The 24,106-nt window shown below is 33.7% G+C and overlaps 1 protein-coding gene across 6 annotated transcripts in view; it reads right to left on the reverse strand.

Annotated features, from left to right (window-relative positions):
* LOC129237414 (ELAV-like protein 2) overlaps window positions 1-24,106 on the reverse strand; it is an 86,301-nt gene that overhangs the window by 4,612 nt on the left and 57,583 nt on the right. For 3 of the 6 annotated variants that reach the window (XM_054872149.1, XM_054872148.1, XM_054872150.1), the window contains 5 exons: window positions 5,947-7,504; window positions 4,748-4,792; window positions 4,355-4,615; window positions 3,741-3,984; window positions 2,869-2,913 (listed from right to left, as the gene is read on the reverse strand). In XM_054872149.1, coding sequence (XP_054728124.1) covers window positions 2,869-2,913; window positions 3,741-3,984; window positions 4,355-4,615; window positions 4,748-4,792; window positions 5,947-6,145 — 794 coding nt within the window. In that variant the 5' untranslated portion in view covers window positions 6,146-7,504. The remainder of the gene's footprint in view (window positions 1-2,868; window positions 2,914-3,740; window positions 3,985-4,354; window positions 4,616-4,747; window positions 4,793-5,946; window positions 7,505-24,106) is intronic. The other 3 variants (XM_054872151.1, XM_054872154.1, XM_054872153.1) reach the window with 3 other exon arrangements.

Below are 24,106 nucleotides of genomic sequence, written 5' to 3' on the forward strand. Positions count from 1 at the left end.
TAAACGGACTGTTCACTATGGAAGGCAACTAAAACCTTGAAAAGGCCTATTATGCATTCCCCACCAATAAGAAATTATGATGGCAGCTGGGCCAAATCTAACGAACAAAAAGCTGAGAGATTTGCCGAATATCTTCAAAACATTTTTCATCCTAACGAAGGAGATGAGTTAGAAAATATACCGCATTCCCCTTGACTTCCTTTAAAGAGGTAAAGGACACTATTCAAAATAAAATAGATAGCAAAAAAGCACCCGGTTATGACCTTATAACAGGGAAAATATTAAAAGAATAGCCCAATAATGCTATTGTCAAATTGACACATTTGATTAATGCTGCATTTCGTTTAGAATATGTACCGCAACAATGGAAAATAGCGGAAGTTATTATGCTTCCAAAACCAGGAAAGCCACCACACGATGTGACATCATACCGACCAATATCGTTGTTACCAATTTTATCTAAGCTCTTTGAAAAAATCTTGCTAAAAAGATTAAAACCATTGTTAGATGCAAAATGCCTTGTACCAAACCATCAATTTGATTTTCGAAATGAGCACTCAACGATTGATCAAGTGCACCGCATTACTCATGTAATTAAAAAATCACTGGAAGAAAAAGAAATCTGTTCTGCGGTATTCCTGGATGTATCGCAAGCTTTTGATAAACTATGGCATGAGGGACTAATCCATAAACTTCAAGCAGTTCTACCAATCCAGTACTCAAACATTTTAAAATCCTACTTAACGAGCAGATACTTTAGAATAAAGCAAGCAGATGTGTATTCAGAACTGAAAGATATTAATGCAGGTGTCCCGCAAGGCAGTGTACTCGGGCCAGTTTTGTATCTCTTGTATACTAACGATATACCCACATGCAGCAATACAAGAACTGCAACATTTGCCGATGATACTGCAGTATTAGCAACTGATGAAAAACACTTAGAAGCAATTCAGAAGTTACAAGCATCAGTAAATGCAATTCAAAATTGGACCAAAAAATGGCGTGTCAAGTTAAACGAAACCAAGTCTGTGCATGTTGACTTCACTAATAGAAATATAAATTATAAACCAATATTTATCAATAATACGGCAATACCGCATGCAAATACGGCAAAATATCTAGGAATGACCTTAGATGCTAAGCTGAGATGGAAAGCACATGTCAAGAAAACACACGAGGAGTTAATTCTTAAATACAAGAAAATGTATTGGCTGTTAGGCCGACATTCTAAGCTCTCTATTTATAGCAAAATACTTTAATACAACCAAATACTGAAACCAGTGTGGTCATATGGCATACAGCTCTGGGGCTGCACCAGTGAAAGCAACAAAAACATCATTCAATGATTCCAAAATAAAGTATAACGCGACATCGTTAGAGCGCCGTGATACATTCGTAATTGCAATCTACATAAGGATCTTAATATAGACACCATTACGGATATCATAAAAAATTCGCAAATAAACATAAAGAGAGACTTCAGCAGCACATCAATGATGAAGCAGACAAACTACTTGTAACTGATGACCTCACGAGAAAATTAAAAAGGACGAAACCGCATGATCTCTTTTCATAAAATTTTGTCTTTACTTGAGATGATTTAATTAAATATATGTAAAATGAATTAATGAATTTTGTCAACGTTTTGTCAACGAGAAAAAAATAGTAATAAAATACAAAAAAAAAAAAAAACTTCCCCTAAGTCAATTTATTTTCCGTCGCTCATTTCTAATATTCAAATTTTTATCGCAAGTATCATAACAAACGTAAACTATTTCACAGCTGCTTACGGTTACTGGGGAAAAAACCAAAAATTCAATAGATGCATACATACTGCGGTTATGGCCATGGCGTTATGGTGCGACACCTATAATCGTTTACAGAGATGCCCATTTGTTTGATCAGAACATCTGATTGCTATGGTTGCGGTTATGGCTAAGGTACGGCGCCATTGATTGCAGCGTAATAGAGGTGGCCGTTAGGAGAGAGTACACTCACATACACTCAAACATTCAGGAAAAATGGGCGAGACAATGTGTGTAGCTCTAAACTCATCCTTCTTCGTGACTCCGTAAGCAGCATAAATTTGATTTTGTTAATTTCAATTTTCAAAATATTTAATCGGATGAAAACCACGCCCATCAATAGTTTTCAGAAAATTCAAAAAATTCACAAATTTTAAATTCCGCTAATGTCGTGGAAAAATTGTATACAAGTACAGGGTGCAGTTTTCAAATTCTGCCGGTCACCCTGTATAAATTAATCTTCACAAATACTAAAAATCTATATTTTTATTTCTTATACATTTTTCTTTTTTCTTGTTATTTTATGATTTTTATTGCGATTTTTTTACGAGTTTAACAAAAATAGGAATTAAAGGAGACTCAGAATTGAAAAAAAAACATTGTGGAAAAAATTAAAGGTTAATTACTTAAAGCAAAGAAATTCATTCCAACATTTATTTAAAATATAGCGTAATCTTTCTTTATTTAAGCTACAGATTTCATTTAAATTTGATAAACATTACTAGATAAGATTTGCCAAGCACAAATTATTAAGTCTTTCCTGACGATTTTTTTTGTCGTTTTAAGTTCTAAAAGAAATATTTTCCACACAATTTTTTTTTAACCCATATATGTATTATCTTTAAATTAATTTTTTTTTAATCCATATATTATCTTTAAATACATTTTTTTTCAGCAAGGCTTTATTTGCAACATAAATTTTCTTTTGTTTTTGTGAAACTAAAATTGTTTTCCGAATTATGTCGGTTCCAAATAAATAAGTTTTTTTTTCACAAAATTGCAACTCCTTTAACCAAAATTGTATAAAAATATAAATATTTTAATAATAACGAAAATTATTCACCTTTGTAAACCCTTGTTAATGGCTAACATCGGGCTTTTTCCAATGCTAAAAACGAAATCGGCATTTTTGTTCAAATGGTTTTTTTTTTGTTTTTTAAATTAAGTAGAAAAAAGAAAAAACGAAAAAGAAGGAAAAATTAAATAAGTACGGTTTTGTTTAAAAAAATTATTAGCACAAAATTTGCGGTTGTATGACTGTTAAATTTGTTAAAATTTTTTGGAAATTTAAAATAAGTTTAGAAAAAAAATACTGAAGAAATTTAAGGAATTTTTCGTAAAATCTTTAAAGTTGAAAAATGTGTTCGAAAGTATTTCAGGTTTGAATATCTTTGTTTGGAAATAATATTCAGCTAGACGCTGAGTGAAAAATACTTAACAGAAATGCAAAATATAACTAAAATTAGGTGGGTTCTTTAAAACATTTTCAATATTTCAGCTTGACGTTTAACCTGAGTTAAAATAAATTGCAGAATGTCGCCTCAACAGCTGTCTGGTTGAGAGAATTTGGCTGAGCTTTAAGGCTGCGCTAACTAAGTGATGTTTGATTTAACTAAACGCAGAGCTTTGCTAAGGGAAATGTTTTATGAAAATGTTAAAAGGCTATGGCTATTGCTTGGAAATGTAGTGCTAACGGCTCACTGTTTAAAGTAGATATACATTTTGGAGTCACTAACTGTATGTGCATACAGTATATCAAATAAGCTTTGGAACTAAAAACTCACGCTTGAGCACCTAAATGGCTCACTAACCTTATCATACTAAGTATTTAAAAGTTTCTTTTTTTTTATAACAGCTACGACTCCGTGCTTATTTCTGAATTTCTTAATTTAGTGTATTAACTGATTTTCCTTTCCTCCCCTGCACCTCACTTACCTTATACGTCCAGCCGATGGCAGTGCACCAGCAAGACGACGCGTAGCGGCAGCCGCTTGTGGTGTCAAATAAGCGGCCAATGGTGGTGGGAGTTGAGCTTTGGCGCTATTGCTGGGATTATTGGCAAATTTGACAGTTATCGGTTCGGAATAACCTTTGGGCGTTTTGCCATTTAGCTCTTGTATAGCGCGTTCGGCTTCGTTGCGTTGATCGAAACGTATAAAACCGACACCTTTCGATAGACCTGGCGAAAGAAGGGCAAATACGAAAGAACGAAAAGGAAATTAAAGAGCGTGTATAGAACATAATAAAAATCTAAAAATCTCTAAAAGAGACGCCGATGCACTCAAAAAGAGCGCTTTTTATATTGTGTTTATTTTAACTCGAAGAGAGTCAACTAAATTGAGTGCATTGACTATGAACTCATGGTATGTGCCCCAGCTAATTTGGTTTTCAACTTGGCTATGTTCAACGTCTGAGCTTGGAGCATGACATGTAGTTAGTATACCTTATACTTAAATAGTTACTCCATTTCTTTATACCAAGCTTTTGCAAGTGCGAACTGATATTTTTTTTCTTCTCTCATTTGCTGCCGCCACATCCTTTTTACTTACCAGAAATATTATCACAGAGTATACGAGATGTAATTATCTTGCCATATGATGCGAATAGTGCCTCCAAGTCTGGTTGTGATAGATTTTTGGGAAGACCCGATACATACAAATTAGCACCCTTTATTGATTCCGAGCTTGGACGGGCGTATGATACCTTAATTACTTTATTCTGCAAACGCAAACCATTAAGCGTATTGACGGCCTTTTCAGCATCCTCGGCGCGTACGTAGTTAACAAAACCATAGCCCAAGCTTTGGCCGACTAGATAGAAAGGAGAAGAGGAGAACAATAACAAAATGTACTCACACAAAAATACAATTAAGTAGGTAAATAGAATAGTTTTCTAATAATTTGACTTTCAGCGTGGTTCATAATCACAGCTATTAAACTTACCTTGCTGTAATGCCGGATTGAGCGCGGTCAAGGAAGCTGGCAACACTGCACATTAGAGAACGAAATATGGTTTTAATGCACTTAAGTTGTTTTTTTTTTAACTAAAATCTAATTTTACGTAATTTTAGTTTGATTAGATTTTTCGCTGTGACATTGTTTTTAAGTTTTACTTAAGTTTTTCGTAAGTTTTACTTACTTAGAATCTATTTCTACCGAATTTGAATTAAACAAAGCGTTTTACTTTAAAATTTTCGCAAGATTCTCTTAAGTTTTTTCGAGGATTAGATGCTTTGATAGATTTCACTTCATTTACTAAGTTATTTCCAAATATCACAGCTTCATAAAAATCGTAATCAAAAGAATTTACAATGCGTTTAACTTGACAGCCATTCCGAATTAAACGTAACAAGCTTCTGCAACATGTTGTTATTGTAGCAGCTTAGTATAGTTTGTAGCTGCTGCAACATGTTCTGCAATGGTGCTCAAATTTTGCACATGTACTAAATTTATTGTGCCGGAAATGAACTTATAAAAACTTTGAAGTTGTTTCAAGAAGTTATAGAGGTGGCAAAAATCAGAGAAGCCGCTAATGAGAGCAGCTAAAAATTAATATAAGTTAGATTCGTTGTAATTTTAGTTTGCACATAAGTTAAATTATTGCGTGTGTTTAAGTTTTTCTTAAGTGTTCCTTAAGTTTTTCTTAAGTTTTCCTTAAGTTTTTAGTAGAGCTTCGCGCTTTAGTTTTTGCACAAACTCAAATTATTTATAAAAGCTTTTTTACTTTTTTTTTTAATTTTGCACGTAATTAAGCACTTAAGTTTCATTATTAAAGAAATAAAGATTTTAATGAGCTTCTCTAAAGTTGTATAAAGAGAAAATTTCTAGAGTTTTCACATAGTTCTCAATTAAACGCTTAAGTATTACTTAAGTTTTCTTTAAATCCCAGCTAGGGATTATTTGCATTAAATCAAAACTAAAATTCTTGCACTGCATTTTGATTTCAAAATTACAATTTACAATTTCTTTAGGTTTCTTCGAAATTATACTTAAACGTGGTTATTTAATCTCTCCGTAATTTAATTAAGCTTCCATTAAGTGCATGCACCTTGCAATCTTAATACAACAACATATACCATTAATACTATTACTTAACTATTACTTTAAACTACAAATTTATTAAGAAAAAAGTGAATATTTACCCAAATTACCTGAGGCTTTGTCGCGCACTAGCTTGCAACTCTCCAACTCGCCAATACTCGAGAAGAGCGAACGCATCTCCTCTTGGGTCATGGTTTGTGGCAAATAGTTCACAATCAAGTTGGTGCGCGACTCATCGGAGCTGCCATCGACGGAGCCATTGGCGCTGCCATTCTTTACGATATCCATGGCGTTAGTCATTTTTTTGCCTGCTTGTTGTTGCTGTGGCGGCTGTTGTTTCTTAATTGTAGCTACTTGCTTTTGGGGCGTAATTTTGGAAATTACTCTCAACCGTTGTGTGCGCTGGAACGCTAACTAGCTGCTCACTTTCTCTCTGATCCTCTGCTGCAGCTCTCTAACTTTTGCTCACTTTCTCGCCTGCTCGCTTTCTCGCTGTTATCTATCGTTACTACTTAGCGCTTTGTTGCTTTATTTGTATGATTTTTTGTTGCTTAGGAATTAGTCTCACTGCTTGGTTAAACGTCGCTTAAATTTAATTTAATGTAATTATTTTTAAATTTAATTTTTTTTATAAGAGCTTTGATTGCGCTTTGCACAAGTCCCGTTGGAAATTAAGTTAGTAAGTTAGGTTAAGTAAGCTTTCGCTAAAAAATTATGATTACACAAATGGCAAATAGTGTTTGCTTTTTTGTTTTTTTTTTCTTTTCTGCTTTTGACTAGAAGACCTTACACTGTATTATGGAGCTGAGCTTTCGCTGGCTGCCACTTTGAGCTTTCGTGCGATTGGTAGCTTTCGCTCTGCGTTGCTGCTTGGTGTATTGGTTTTAGATCAACTACGATCGTTCTTCGCTTGTATGTACGTGGTTTATGATTTTTCTTTGCTAAAATTCTTTTAGTAAAATTCTTCTTCAATGATTTTTAGTTAGTTGTTGATTTTTTGTGTTTAAGTTAAAAGAGTAAATTTTGCTAATGATTTTTTTTTTCGTTAAGAGTATCTCTTTTGTTTGCAAAGGAATGTTCGTGTGTTGATTTTCCTCTGTGTATGTATTTGGTTTTTTTTTTTTTTATTTATTTAAATATATATTTTAATATTTGCTTTTTTATTATTATTGGTATTTTTTATAAAATTGCAAAAATGCAAAAAGACAGCAATATTTATATTTTTATATAATTTATAATATTATTTTTTACTTGCTCCCCTCTCACTAAGATTTTATTTAAAAATTTGCTTTTAAATATGTTATATTAAGTTCTCTTTTTACTCTCTCTTAACTGCTGCTGCTACTGCTGGTGCTGTTGCTCTCTTGGTCTGCTGTGCTTTATGGAACATTGGTATTTGTATGTCTCGTTTTTTGTTTTTGTCGTTTGTTATAAACTGCTGTTTTTGTATAAATTTAATATGATTATTCGTTAGCTCCCCTTTACAGATATTTTTGTTCTTCTACTATTTTCATTAGTTTAGTTTAGTTGGTTTTCTTTGGTGGTGTTGATTTGCAAGATCGTTCTCTCCTTTTTCTAGATCTCTTAATTTTACTAACTCTCAAAGTTTTTGTTTCTTTTTGACAACTGCACGATTGCGCTCACGTTGAAATAATCAATCTGCAATGGTAGAATAAGAAAGTAAAGAATAGAGTGAAGTATTATAAAAGGGTTTAGGTAAAAGAAAGTGGCAAAGGTAGTGTAATTCCTAATGCTAGAAAGAAGGAAAAGCAACCTCTTAAAACTAGGGCTATTGGTAACTGTAATGGGATTCGTATTGATAAAGGCAATGATAGATTTGTGGTAATGATAATTATAATGGTATTTCAACAATGATAATAGTTAATAATCGTGCTGGTAATACCAGCTGTATAAGCTTAAATCCGCTGTTTTTTAGTAAAAAAAAAAAAAAAAACGCAAAGCACGGCGCAATTTGATGAGTTGTTGGTGGTAGTGATGAGAATTAACAGTTTCACCAGGTTTCAACAGCTCATAGTAAACGACACCCTGCTGATCCCACCAAACGCACAGCATCGTCTTGCGTCCAAAGCGATTAGGTCTTGATGAAGAAGTGGATGGTTGGCCGGGATCGACCCATGATTCTTTTCGTTTAGCATTCTATATCCACTTTTCATCGCTAGTCACCACAAGATGCAGGAACGACTTTCTTTTATGCCTAGCCAGCAAGATTTCGCATGTGTTTTGGCGTCGCTCCATCTGTCTATCGTTCAATTCATGGGGTACCCATTTTCCGACTTTTTGGACCTTTCCCATGGCACGTAAACGCATGGAAATGGCTGGTTGAGTGACACCTAACTGCTCGGCAAGCATTTTTTGCGATTGGGTATCGTCCTCATCCAAAAGAGCCTGCAATTCATGGTCCTCAACTTTTCTGGGCCGATTTTCACGCTTCTTGTCACTCAAGTCAAAATGGCCGTCTTTGAACCGACGAAACCAGTCTCTTCAAGTTGTTTCCGATAATGCACTGTCACCATAGGCCTCCACAAGCATTCGATGCGATTCGGCAGCCGATTTCTTCAAATTAAAGCAAAAAAGTAGAGCTTCCCGCATATGCTCTTTTTTTGGCACAAAATTAGACATGATTACGCAAGGAAAAAAGTGTGTTGCTGTATGAAATCACTGATGATGTGCAGTGATTGATGTAAACAGGTGTCGAACCCATGCAAAAAAAAATATGGCATTTCTATGGTAACTTGATATGCTAACTAACGCCATCTACGAGCAATCAGCGGATTTAAGCTTATACACCTAGTAGTTATAAAATGGTATTGGTTATGGTAATGAAAAAGTAATGGTAACTGTAATAATATTGTCAATGTTAATCATGTCATTACTGTAATGATTGTTGTAGTCATAATAGTAATGGTAATGGTAATTGGAATGTTAATAGTAATTGCAATGTTATCGCGTCTGGTACTGGCAGAGTAATGGTAATGGTAAGAAATTTGGTAGTTGAAATGATAATGGTAATTGAAATTTTAGTAGCAATTGCAATGTTATTGCTTATGGTAACGATAGAGTAATGGTAATGGTAAGAAATCGGATAAGCATAATGGTAATTAAATTGTCATTGGTTATGCTAATGAAAAGTAATGATATTCATAATGCAATGATTTTGATTTTGATAATAATAAAGTAATCGGAATATAACAATTATGTATGGAAATTATATATTTTCATAAAAATTTCTCATACTCATTCTTCAAAATATTCACAACCCGTAAGCGGTTTGACGTCTAGAAAAACCACTAGATTTCATTCCAGGTATTTGGGTTATTAATCAAAGTATACATTACCGTGATGATAACAAAAAAGGATAATCGCGCTTTTGGTAACAAGTGGGGTACGTAGATTCCTATTTTAGAGGCACTATAAACCTTACCTCCAACTTAGCATAAGTCACCCACCTAAAATTGCCAAAGTTATTCTACTTCCGTGAACAGAATTGAGTTTCTACTGCGGAGACTCTGCCCTTACGGATTTTTATTCGACTCAGTATTTTCTCCAATCTCTTTCCCGTTCCCTGATATCTAATTACTGATTCAATTTAATTAATAATTGATTAAATTGCTTGACAACATGGAAGTGGAAGTAAACGTTCAATCATGACTTTCAAGAAGTGCTCAAGCAGAAAATGTATGCACTTAGCCGTGCATTCATACATACTCCTACCTACAACAACAACACATCATCAGCATCGGCAAGTGTAATGCAACAGTGGAGAAATACCTACAACGTAGTTAAGGTTGCGTGGCGCTCAGTGGGATACTTCACGGCCTCAGATGTCTGATCAAATGAATGGAGAGAGTTTGAGGTGAATACACACAATGAAATTAATACCCACATAGGAATTAGTGCACGTTTGGTTGTGTGCATGCATGCTTACATATATGGCTACCCAGCAACATGTCCGGGTTGATGCAATAGCAACCCTTACAAAAATTACTGACTGCGCTTTTGAAGAAGGGCAACCTTTATTTATTTATCTCATTTTTTGCATACCTTTTTCATTTCATTTTTTCCCGTTTCGTGTTTTTGGTTTGCTTTTGTAATCGCAATAAACATATGTGGATTACGACTTTAGCGCCAGTGTTGCCACACAATGCCAGCAGGCAGCGAGCACTTTTGTTTCTTATGCCGCAAATACAGTGCGCACTGCAAAGTCTTCCTTTGTTTTTTGTTGCATTTTGTTGTTGTTTTCAAAGCATTCTATGCATGTTTGCGCGAATGTATGTAAGTGAAGTATTCCCCTTGAGCGCCGTGCTTTGTGCAATTGCTGGGAAGTAATTCACTAATTCCCAGCTAGATTTCCTTTAATTTGCTTTGTTGGCATTTTTTCCGGGTTTTGCTTTTCGACCCTTTCTTAATATTTTATATGCACAAGTGCTTAGAAAATAGGTTGGTTTTAATTAATTTTGATGCTTATTCCGCAAGGAGAGGGAAAAAATTTCGCACAAAAAATTACCAAATTTGGCAATAAGTTAGAAGAAGAAGTGAAATCAAATTGATAAAAATAGAGATCGATCGATCTTTTTACGAATCGCTAAATATAGTCACAATTTTTTAAATTCACTTCTTAACAAACTAAAAGTTTTACTTTAGTACTTAAGTTTTTCATATGTTCTAGCTTTTGTTATATGATTAATTTCAAATTGAAATAATTTTTTAATGTAGTTATGTAAAACTCGCATAAGTTCGCACATACTTAAAGTGCATATCTAAGTTTTGGCTGTTTTTAACATCTTATTTTAATTTAATTTGCAGTTAACTAAGTTATTATTTATTACTCGTTTATTTTATTTTTTAACATTCCCTGATAGTTCTTAGTTAAGCACTTAAGAAATTCTCTTAAGTATGTAAGTTTTCCTTAAGTTTTTACGTTTTTAATATAACTATTTTTAAATTTAGATAGTTCTAGAATGCAGTTTTAGCTAAGCACTTAAGAAAATCTCACTTAAATACGTAAGTTTTTCTCAAGTTTTAACTTTTTTTAAATTATTGCTTTTATATTTAGAAAATTTTTAAGAGCAGCTTCCAGCTAACTAAGCTAAGTTTGTCTTAAGTTTTTAATTTTGTAAAATTTAGAAATGGTCATACTAAATTTAGATAGTTTTAAATGCAGTTTTTAGCTAAGCACTCAAGAAAATCTCGATTTGGTATTTAAGTTTTTCCTAAGTTTTAACTTTTCGAATATTACCATTTTTCAATTTAGATAGTTTTAAAATGTAATTGAAAAATCTGGTTGTTTTTAGAGCATAAGTAAGCATCTAAGTAATTAAGGTTTTGCAGAATTTAGAATGATTCTTTCCACCGAAATGTAATTTGGATTTAACTGTCTCTCGCATCATTTTATAGCTCTATTTATTAATTTTTATCTAAGTACTTAGGTAACGTTGGTAACCAACCAACTTAGGTAACACTCACTTGAGTACATAAGATTTTCTTAAGTTTTTGCTCGTCTAATAAGACTCCGTTTATTTATATCTTAAATATTCAAGTTTTGCGTGAGTACTTAAGAAAACTTTTCTTTGAACTCTTACATGTACGCTTAGCATGTCACACATATACCTATATTATGTCCTTTTTTAGGTTATACTCGACCCATATCCTAGAGCTAGTGTTGCAAGTGTGTTTAAGTATTATCGGGCCTTGTTCTATAATAATCTTATAAGAAATAGTTCACTTCGTTGCATTTTACATACAATAAAAAATATTAAAATTTAGTTGTTTTTAGCAAAAATTTGCTTAAGTTTTACTTAAGTGGTACTTTTTTTAAATTTTAATCAAAAAAAGTTTAAGTTTCACCTAAGTATTGCTTAAGTGCCATTTTTTAATTTTAATCAACAAATTATATCTTAGCGAATTCGCGAGCTTGTTAAGTTAATATCTGAGTACTTTAGTTTGAGTTACTTTCAAAGGCACTTTAGTTTCTCATGAACTTTTAACCCAAAAATACACTCTAGGTGCCACAAAAGAGCTGTAGACTTCAGTTAGTGCAAAATATATCATTCTAAGTGACTTCATTTGCAAGAATTAAACCATTTCTTGATGTTAAAAATTTATCAATGATGAGTTTTAGTATTCAGTGACAGTTTCATTGTCCGCCTACTCAACAATAGCTCTGTTTGATTGTCTCTCCTTATGAGTTTCTTCTTCTCTTATTTGCATTTACATTTGCCACATTATTAGAATTTAAATTTTCATTATGCACATATCTTGTTTCCAATCAGAATTGCTGCATGTCATGCAACCAGAACATTATTGCTCTGTTGGGCTGCTTGTTAGCAGCGCCTAGACATGGCTGGACTGTTAACCTTTTCGCCAGAAAATTGTGTGTGTGCGTGGAGGGTTGCATGCAACATGAGTTCGAGCGCACACAAGCCCTCATACAAATATCATAATATTCATTCAATAGCATGCAACGTTTTGTTGCTAAGCAGTGTTTTGTCTGTTTTTGTTGTTGCTATCGAAATAGTCAAAATAGCCAGAGTGCTGGCGGAAGCGCTCGTGCATTTGGTTGGTCGCTTTGCTTTGCATTTGGCTGACTCTTTGTTTCTCTCGCTCACACACCCATACACTCAGTTGTGCTTGCTGATTTCGGTGCATTCGCTATGCTACAACAAAGCATGCACTGACAGCTGTGACTTCATACCATCCATACCTACATACATAAATGCATAACTGCAGTCTGCCTGTGCCTAGTCTGGGGTTCAATGACCTCAGTGCGGTTCGTCTATTTTCTATTTAATTGAGAGGCGAATGACTTTCGCGGCTGCTAGCCCAACTGCCTGGCACGCTAGCGTATTTGATCGTTATCCTGATTGAGATATCCTTACAGACAAACCAACTTGCAAAGGGAAATTAAATAATGCATCTGTTGTGGGAACACACTCACTTACATTCACACAATCACAAATATCTGAAGACATTTTGTATTATTATGTAATCATTTGTAATCGTAGTAAATAGCAGAAAAGCACCGGTTCTAGATATTCAGATACACACACTCACACACATATGTATATTCGTATCCATATACATACTTACAAAGGCTTACATGCAAAGAGCCCGCCTCTATTAGGTGTACTTTTAATTAGTTATTTAAAAATTTTTACAATTATTTTTTTATTTTTAACAAATATTTTTAGGTTGAAAAAAAATCCAGTCTTGAGAAATAAAACGAAATTAAAAACAGGAAATATTGATAAATCTTCAAAAAGGTTTCAAAGATAACAATTATTTCGAATTTAGGGCATTTTAGTTTGAAAACTCTTCTTAACCGATTTTTTAGGTTTAAAAAGTTTCGTCAATTCTTTGGCATGCAACTGCCTATGAATTTTTATATTTATTTTTATGCACTTTATATGAATTTTCCATAAAAATTATATAGGTTAAAAATGAGTTGATTGTAATATAATATTAAAACGAAATTTTAGAAAAGAGAATTTCAGAAATTTACTCTCAAATTAGAGATTTCTTTTGGGGAATGCTTGAAAGTCGCCCAAACTCTTAAGTTTTTCAAACTGTACATAATTTTCTTCTATTTAATTTTTGTTAGAATTTAACTAACAGGCATTATACCCTAGCGGTCGCCCCTCGGCAGGCAATGGCAAACCTCCGATTGTATTTTTGCCATGAAAAAGCTTCTCATAAAAGTATCTGCCCTTCGGAATCGGCTTGAAACTGTAGGTCCCTCCATTTGTGGAACAACATCAAGACGCACACCGCAAATAGGAGGAAGAGCTCGGCCAAACACCCAAATAAGAGTGTACGCGCTAATTATACATATATATACATTATACCCTTAACAGTTCTTGACTCATTTAAGTGGATAAGTTTCGCATGAGTTCTGCTTAAGTGGCGCTTTTGTTAATTTTAATTTAAAAGCCCATTGTTTCTGAGAACGAGCTACTTTAATTTTGCTTCGGTTTTGCTAAGTTTTGCTTAAGATGTATTTAAGTGTCCCTACTTTTCATTACAATATAATGAAAAAAACTGTTTAAATTTATGGACTCACATTTTTTTTTGTTTTCATTTTAGACTAGTTTATTTAACTTTAGCTATTTTAATTTACTTGAGCTTTTCACGAAGATATGTACTTTCTCCACTGAAATGTATCTTTTTATACATTTTTGTAAATTTTTTCAGAAAGAGCTTGTCGGCAAAGAATTTACAGACGAAATTTTATAATTTTTTTTCTCAAGAAAAATTTACAAGAAAATTTAGTACTTTTTCATAGTAACTTTTGGTGATTTTTGACCAAGGAAATAATTTCTAGATTTTTTTGAGTTTTTTGTCAAAGAAAATAGTTTATAGAATTTTTTCATAGGGGAATTTTTCAAAGTAACTTTTGGTGAATTTTGGCAAATGAAATAGTTTTTGAGTGTTTTTAATATTTTTTGACAAAGAAAAGAGTTTCTATATTCTTTTGCCATAAGGAAACCTTTTTTTTTATACAACATTTTTTTCCCCGGTTTTTCATTAAAGAAATTTCTATGAAACAAATGGCTTGAGTCTTTAAGTTTTCACGATCAGGCCTTTCCAAGGGTGCCTGAAGATGACTTCTATATATATATTTTTTAAATTTGTATTCAAAATTTTTATAATTTTTTTTTTGTAGTTAAAAATTAATGGGAACAATATATTATTTAAGCATTGAAAATTTTAAAATTTCACATATTTCGGAAGTAACTTTTGCAAAACTTTATAATGAAACAATTTTCTAAATTTATATCGATTTTTCATAAGTGAAAATCAGTGGAAAAAATGAAATTTTGAATTTTTAAAAATTTTAAATTTTCATATTCTTCGAAGTAATTTTATGGTTTTTCTGAAACAAAAAATCTTGGGTAATACCTTTTCACTTATCCAAATATACGAAGCGTTTTTTTTTTTCTGTTTTAAATGAAATTTTTATTCATTGTTTTTTCGAAAAACAGGCCAAAATGGGTATTATAAAACTAAGTTAGCTCGAAGCACTCATCACTGAAAATTATATTCAAATATTGAAGAAATCAAATAAGTTATAACCCACTGAAATACCTGCAGCGCCTATGCGCAAACTTCCTTTTTTAAATTTGTCGTGAAACTAAGTTTTCATTCAGTTATATGCAGTTACCAACAACCCAAAATATTGTGCTCACAGTGGAGTGTGCAGCCAATCTACATACGCACAAATGACAATAATTACGTAAAATGAAAAAATTTGAAAGTTGATGACTTTGGGTGAAGCAGTTGCCAAAATAAAGATATAAGGGTGGCTTTATCTTATCTCTGATTCTTCGGGCAGCTTTTTAATTCAAATTTGCATACATTAATTTGACGCTTGATTCGCAGCCATTTCTAGCACCCACACACCCTTCTTTAGTCTCGCAGATCCTCCACCCATTATCGATAAAGAATTGGAATACTTCTCAGCTGCCCATTTGTTAGTGCTATCATGAAAGTAGTCTAAATTATCGCTTTATATGGAATCCCTTTCATAACTTTTACGATTTGTAGCCGCTTGATTTTTATCGCATGCGAATTTCAAATCACCTTTTGCCTTCTTGAATATCGCCCATGCGAACTTTTTGAGGGTTGCTTGACTGTTTCATTCAGTTTTCCAGAGCTAATTTTGAAGCATCAGTGGCTCAATGGCTCTATAGCTGATATGTGGCTGTTGCTTCAATGCTGATAACAGGCGTGCACTTTTATGAAAGTATGTAGCAAAATAAAAAATATTAAGAATTGCGCCATAATAAATCTATTCACTTTAAAGTTGCGAGGGTGCGGCTGTTTATCGCATTTTATACGCTCGATTTGTTGATTTAGGGGAGGTTTTGCTAAACTTACACTCATATGTACGTACATTATATACACTTATAATTTATTTACACTCAAACACACACATATCTAAGTATTCACCCAGCCAGTGGCGGGTATTTGAAGAGCCAAACGAAGTGTTGTTATCGCTTGCAATTATAAATGTCATGCCCCTCTTTGAAGTTTTTTATAGTCGTATTTATATTTCTTCAGCAATTTTGTTCTACTTTTTCGCCCCGCTGGCATTGTTTTGGTTCGCTTTTTGTGCGCTGTGATTTTTGCAGAAAACACCTTTACTTGAGCAAACAAAAATAGAAGGGTACAAAAAAAAGGTGACAAAAATATCTGCAACGCTGCTGTGCAGTTGACGGAAGTGGTTTTTTAACACAATTTTTTAAGAAGCTTTATAAATCATTGACATTTTTTCCATACACCAAACAGCCTCAAAAACAGTTGTGAGATTTCTCAACAAAAAAAGCACTCACCGCGAGGCTAAGTAAGTAAATCGTGGTACAAGTACTCCCTACCTAAGGAATGTTTGAATTTTTTCTAATTTATTATAAACTATAAACGGAATTATCAAAGCCTCACAACACTTCCCGACTTTCAATATCGTGGACAAGTAAGGTAAATACCTTATAAATTTTGCTCGGACTACGGATGTGGAAAAATCTTTACAGACATTGAATGCATACCATCCAATTAGCAGCTTCATACACCTCGGAAGGTTCTGAATGTATTTTTCCTCATATTGTTGGTGTTTTACGGGTAATGCTGTCGAAGTGACAGTACTTAATTGGATATAAATAAATCTGCATTTTTTTTTTTTTTGATTTTAACTTTCAATTTAAGCTTCTAAATTTTTTTTTTTTAATTTATTTGCAAGTTTTCGAAAATCGTTTGCTCACAAAAATCACATTTTTTTCTTTTTACAAAGATCCTTCTTTTATAAAACTAAGTACAAAAAAATTCAAAATGAGCTGAGCCACAAACCAGACCAAAACACTAAATCAAGTACATGCAATAAATACGAACCCGACACATACATAAGTGCCTGACATATGAGTAAAAACAAAAAAAAATAGAATAAAAGCAAACTTAAGAAATACCTGAAAATAAAAATTTCCGCAAAACAGCAAAGGTTCTAAATGGAAATGAGGTCAAACTCAAACCGCTAACAAAAGTGTCAATTACAAACAGCGCCGCCCCACACCGCCTGACTTGCCTGTAGCACGGCAGCCTGGCGCCATGCTTTTGTTTACTCATTTTTCTTTGTTTTTTTATATTTTTCATACATTTTTCTTTTTTGTCATATTTTTCATACATCTTTCCTTGTTTTTTGTTTTTTATATTTTTCATACATTTTTCTTTGCTGCAATTACCGCTCACTTCATCTATTTTCATACATTGTAGCTCCACCGTTGCAAGTATTGAAAAAAGTTACTTTGTTGCATTTTTCACACAAACATGCAAATGCTCTCAGCCCTCATTCATCATGTTTCGTTTGCCGTTGTAGCGACATATCCTTCCTTATATTTGAATATGTGTGTATGTATGTATGTATGTATGTATTTTTATGTGTCACTTCGGCTTTTGTGTTTGATTTTTCACACTTCCTTCAAGCAAATTTTTCAGTTCCATTAACTGACTTCGTTTCAGTTTCATTATTTTTATCTGCTGTTTTCCTTATTTTTTTCTAGTCGTTTTGCTCTGCTTATCTCCCCTACAACTTGTCGTCTCCTTTATGTTTGTTTATACTCACTTTTTTGCCTTGCTTATGCTTGTATCACACACAGTCACACTCAGACGCTCCTGTTACCTTGTCGTCACCTCTACTTCTATGCACTTCATTTGTTCGCTGCGCTGCTCCTTGCTGCTGCTGCAATTTTATCCACTTATTAATTGTGACTTTCTTGCATGCGTTCTCAAGGATCTGGGTGTGCAGAATAGAGCGCTCGCTGTTAGCTATGAAGATCCTGACATTCAGCTGCATGCGGCAGTGGCGCATGAATTATGATTTTATTTCTTTGCTTGTTTTCTATTTTGCTTCTTAATTGTTTTCATACGTCTTCTTCCTCTTCTCACCTTTTCACGAACAATGTAACGCATTTTATTTTTCGTTTCGTTCTCCTGCCATTACTCACTGCCTGCACACCACTGTTTTTCTTCCTTCCTGCGTTCATTGACCTCACACACTGGCCGAGTGTTTTTATGCTGTGCCAGCAAGTCTGTTGTTTTATTGCAGTCGCTCACACTGTTTTCTACTTTTCGCTATCGTTGCAACTGCGTCGTCCCATGTAAGAATAACAGAAGCTTCTATGTTGCGCTAAGGCCATTATGATTAGAGTTTTTCTGATACTTGAGCGTAGAATGTTGGGCGCAGAAACAGCTGTTTTTGTACTGCTGCCGCACCCTCTTTTATTGGCTAATACTTTGATAAGAAATTCTGTTCAACGGAGTGGAAAGTTTTTGAGGGAAAAGTGCTTTTGTGTTTCTGAAGAATAGGATTATAATTTTAGATAATATTTATAATAAAAAAATTAAGCATCCTTACAAAAAATCACAATAGAGTATGGGAAGCTTACACACTTTATTGTGTATTTTCCCGAGCTCCTCCTCCTATTTGTGGTGCGCGTCCTAATGTTTTTCCACAAATAGAGGAACCCACAGTTTACACCGCCTTCGAACGGAAGATGGTTTTCTTATGAAAAACATTTTTAATGGCAGAAATACATTCGGAGGTTTGCCATTGCCTGCCGAGGGGTGACCGCTATTAGAAAAACACTTTTTCTAATAGAAAAAACTTACTGAATGAAAAAATTGTAAAATCCTTTCGAACACTTCTTAAATTTAAAAAATAACTTTATCAAAATTTCCAAGCCATGTGCAAAGTGGCGCAAAATGAATCATTCAATTTTGTTTATGAATAACTCTTTTACTACATAAAAAAATTATAATAAGTTTGTGTTCCGGAATTCTTTATTTTGACTTCTACCCGCTCCACGCTTGTCTCCACTGTGAAAATTAAATGCAGAAATATTAAAAAAAAATTAAATATATTCCCAACATTTTTTAAAACATTACGATATCTTTAACAAAACATACAAGCGCTGCTCTATGTTCACTGAAAATTTCATCGAAATATTCCAAAAATAAAAGAAGTTATGGCTACTAAAGTGAAGGCAGCGCCTGATGGCAGGCTTCCTTTTTATGCATTTTTCACAGCAAGCGCATAGGTAGTGGGCAAATAAATATGAGAGCCAATAAATGAGTCATAGCGGAGCTTTTCTATTGTATTTCGCATGTAAAAAGTTGATGGGTATGTAAAATGCCACGCAATAAAAAATAAATGTCGCATGTAGAATTAATTCTTTAATTCCCAAGTCAAAATGAATTGAAAAATGATTTTTTTTATTCCTCGGATATGTACAATTCACGGCAAATTTAAATAAATACTTAACTAAAAAATTGAAAATAAAAAAGTTTTAAAAGTTCTTTTTTTTTTAATTTTAATACATTAAAAAATGAAAATTTTAATAAATTGGCAAAGACAAATTTGTAATTTTAATAAACTTTAGAACAAAATTTTTTTTAGATTTTAGTGAATTAAAAACAAAAATTTTTGAAGGACAAATAAAAATTTTTAATTCAAATTTCAAAAAAAAATTAAACTCAAATTTCTAATTTTTTTTTCAATCTAATTCAAATTTTTTTTTTAAGAAAAATTTTTTAAGAAAATATTGTTATAAAACATATTTCAGTGCATAAAAGCTATTTTTTAAATGATAAAAAAAAAAACAATTATTTATTAGCACCTTTTTTTCTTTAAATTACGCTGGAAATAGCATTTCAGTGTTTCAAATTTCTTTGGTCACCACTTTTGTTGATTGAAATTTAAGAGTTAATATTAAAGAGTTTAAATAGATGTTAAACAAAGGAACGTAAAAGGTAAAGCCAACGTGTTTGCACCCTAAACCCCGGTTTTCTCGTCTTTAAGTACCGTTTAAAGTTTTAAAAGATATTTAGGGAAAGCTTCATCACAGATTTATGATTTGAATCCTGATATTGTGTCTCAAAATGGAGGTACCAAAACTTTTATGTCACACTCAAGTAGCAGCTGGTTTCTAAGCGCAGCTTTTTTCGGGCAAGAAATACACTTTGAGATTTCCACGCTTTGCCCAGTAGAGGGTGCTGTTACAAAAACAAATAGTTTTCTACTGTAATATCAACAGTGCAATGAGTTATAGGAGTGCTTCTGGGTAGGCAATTACGGTTGCGCGACTATACTCAGTCTCGGAGCTTGCGCTCACAGTCTTGCGCCCTAGCCGTCATGAGCAACCTATGTGTGAGATGCGGTAGTCAACTTACATATGTTGAGTCATAGGTCACGGCAGAGAGAGAAAGCCTTAGCCGTTTCCACGACAGAGGGTTCTACATTAGCAGAACGACACGGATTTATATCCGGCCAAGGCCTTCTCACTACAGCACCACTCCCTGTATATATATGGGGAATGGTTATGCTGCTACAACAACAACAACATAGAACTTTTATCATATAACCGTGGATCTGCTATCTGTATCTTACACACAAATGCACTTGCCCACGGGGTCAAAAATTCATAACAAATTAAAAAAAAAAACAATCATCATTGAAAAAAAACAATCATTTTTTAATTATTTAATTTTATTATAATTTTTATAATATCAATCAATTCTAGATTTTTTATTAAAATGTGAACAAGGCCTTATATTTATGTGTCTACTATCGCACTTATACATTCGACTGGTTCGAGCAGTACAATTACGAATACTACTACACCAGCATTTTACTACTAAGGGCTAAAAATATCCTTCCGTGCAAGACATTAATCGTACAAACATACATAGAATACAAGCAAGAAATTTTTTCATGATATGCATAGGAGTACATATTTATTTCTAATGAACGATCAATAATACGGAACTATTAAACGGTTGACAGAAAATTGCAATGCAGAAAAAAAGCTATTTATAGCAAAGGAAATGCCAATAAGAGTGACCAACTAAAGCGCGGAAGGACAAGTTTTGAAAAAATAGCAAAACCGGACATAAAATATAAAAGTTGTCCCGGCTTTTCACAATTTTGGAACAAAAATGAAATTTGGTTTTGTAAAAGAGATGTAACTAAATGTGGAAAATTACAAATTCAAAACTAATCTTACTTGGCTTAGTATATTTTGAAACGCCGCCAAGTATAGAAATTACCTACCCGGGTATTATTTTCCACACTTTTTAAATAATTAAAGTCTAAACATAACAAACGTGAGGTTATAGAAATTTCAGCCAGAAATAAAAAAACTTGCTGTAAAAAATTCGCAACTTGAACTGTGAACTTGTGAACTTGAGAATAAGTTTGTTAGCATGCCTCAAAATTAAACAGTTGTTGTTGTTATTGTAGATCATCTTCGTCTAACTCATCCACCGGTAGGCCCAGAAAACATACTGTTTCGACAAGTTGAGTTCGAAGGAAGGGGGTGTTAAGTGAATAAATTTGATGGGACATGCAAATAGGTGGTTAGTGGCGTGCGGCGTACCTTCACATACCGAACATATATTGAGTGTGTCGGGATCGATTCTGAATAAGTAGGAGTTTAACCTGCTGCAATATCCAGAACGTGATTGAGTAGCAGTTAGGCGGGTCTCTGAAGCTCTTCGTCTACAATAGGTGGTAGTTGGTCCCCGATAGCGTCAGTAGGCATTCCGTAGCTGTCGTGGCAATTGATTGGTATTTGATTTACTTATAGGTATGGTTTGACAAGGAATTCAGATTGATTATAGATATTTTTGGGAAGGACTTGAGCACAAGTGGAAAACTACTTTCCTACTTTCCAGCTAGGCAGGTGAATAATCTGATAAAAGATTGCGATTGTTTGAAGACTTGATTGAGAAGTGGCTGATAAGGACTAAAAAATTATTATAGCTTAATTTGAGATATATTTAGGAATGATTATGAACTCATGTGAGTGGTTGCAGAGTAATTAAAAATATATACATATATGCTTAAGAAATGCCTCATTTAGTATGAATTGGCGGACTTAAGAATGCATTGAAATGGTGCTTGTTAAAATTGGTTGAAAATTTGATTTCCAAAAATTTGCCTACTAAAATCGATTCATCAAACATTCAACCCAATATACTTCAAGCACAAATTCAATGCATTTTTAAATCTAATGTAAAACTATCATACCAAATGAGCACAGAGTAATTTCCTTAGCGTCTTACGTACGCACTTCAAAGTACCACAGGCACACAAAAGAAGCAAAGCGCGCTTATTTCAAAGATTGCTTTTCAAATCGGTTCCCCTAAATATTTTCTAAATTATTCATTGACAGTGAAAAACAGGCGTAAGTTCTAGAAATTTTGTAAAACTAATGGTAAGCCCCATTTTAGCTTATGAGCCTCATACACACACATTCATACAGACACACACTACAGACAAGCAAATAAGGTCATCAGAATTCGGTTTCTACAAAGTACATAAGTCTCGTTTAAAAATCTACTATGAGCAAACCACTCAAAGCGGGTAGCAAGCCAAGAACAAAACGGTACTTTTTTCATACCCATAAGGGTGTGCGCGTCCCCAAGCTTTCACCCTCTTAAGCCCGCACAGACAATGAATTATGACAATATTGAATATTAAACATAGTTGCTGGCAAGGCAAAGCAGTTTTTTGTGCAATAAATAAAAGCAAAAACTAAAAATAAATTAGGAAAACTCAGCAGAATACATGAAGCGTGAAGGGCAGGGCAGAGGAGAAGAAGCAAACAAGCGCCTAGACAACGCCTGCCATGTTGCTTGGTTATTTGCGACTTTTTGCCAGTGCTACCACCTAACCACCTATACAAGTGAGTTTCCACACATAGGCGAATTGTAGGTAGTAGTAAAATTCATTGTCATTTTACTACGATTACTTTTCGTCGCTTTGCTTTGCCTTTATATTTTTGCTATTTTTATAGCGCCGCCGCCCGTTCGCAAACTTGCTTTGCCATAATTTATTGTCGCTTCTCACTAAACTTTTTTCGTTTTTCATTACAACTACTGACATCGCAACTTTTGCCCTGGCGTAAGCTACACAAATACACCCGCACACATGTGTGCTCGCAATTGTTTCATCAGTTTGCCATTTTCCCAGCCATTTTATTTTCAATTATACTTTTTGCATATTTTTCTATTTCAGCCTCTAATACTTCTTGCCGCTTGCTCTTTGCTACTTTCCATATTGCCTAGATACATACAAGGCAGCAGCATTTTTTTCTCGGCAACAAAGCACTGGCTGTTCTGCTTTTTTCGGCAGACAGATAGTTTCCTTGTCGTTGCCGCCACAGGCATACAGGCTTTCAAGCTGGAGGCGAGCCCGCGCAGTCTAAACGCCCACCCATCGCTTTTTAAGCTTCAATCTGTCGTCGTGCACCCCACCTTCTATTCTATTGCTCTACCAAATACTCTGCTATGTATTGCCTTCCCCCTTCCCTAACCTTCTGTGTTAGATTGTTTGCTATTTCTATTTTCGGGGTTGAATTTTATTCATTCGACGAAGCTTTCCTCATTGCTGTCTGTTGTTATGGCACATATTGATTATATTTTCCTAAGCAAAGCGTAGGTGGTTTGTGGGTTGAGCATGGAAAGCAAGAAAAGCTTGGGTTGGTATTGGTTGAGTGGCTGGACAAAGCCGGTATATTTGACTTTTCTATGCGTTAGTTGGTGGCTGTTACACAAAATTTTTATTTCCTATACGGACATATGCGCGCGTGTGTGTGTTTTGTGGTTGTATTGTTGTTACAATATAGTGAGTAGTGAGTATTGGTGGAATTGGGTGGCTAATGTTATATATATATATATATATATATATATATATATATATGTACACGTATGTGTATGTGTGACCGCAGAAGTACGGCAGACAATAGAGTTTGTATATGATTCGCTTGGCGCTGTTTTGCGGCTGCCTGGGCGTGTAGCAGGCTGTGGATTTCGTAGCGAAGGGAAATTAAAAAGCAAGAATATAAAAAAACAAATCTTTTAAACAAAAATAATGCAGAACTACTACATTGCAAATATGACATATTTTAATTTTCAGATATAGCATAATTTCGAGTGCAGCAAAAAAATTTTTGGGATTATTCATTATTTCTCTTTTAGCCGAGCAGCGTCTTATTACTTTGCCGAGCTACAAATGGTCACTTGATTTTTTTATAATACACAGAAAAGGTCATATTTTTCGAGAAAATTGAAAAAATTTCGAAAGTTTAGATATTGGTTTTAATATTTTTTGGACATTTTTTTCGGAAAAGCTTTTAAGAAAAATTGATTAATTTGCAGTGGGTTTCTAGGCATACATTTTATGGAAAAAAATTATTT

Source organism: Anastrepha obliqua, chromosome 2 (genome assembly GCF_027943255.1).
Source record: "Anastrepha obliqua isolate idAnaObli1 chromosome 2, idAnaObli1_1.0, whole genome shotgun sequence".
Classification (NCBI taxonomy): domain Eukaryota; kingdom Metazoa; phylum Arthropoda; class Insecta; order Diptera; family Tephritidae; genus Anastrepha; species Anastrepha obliqua.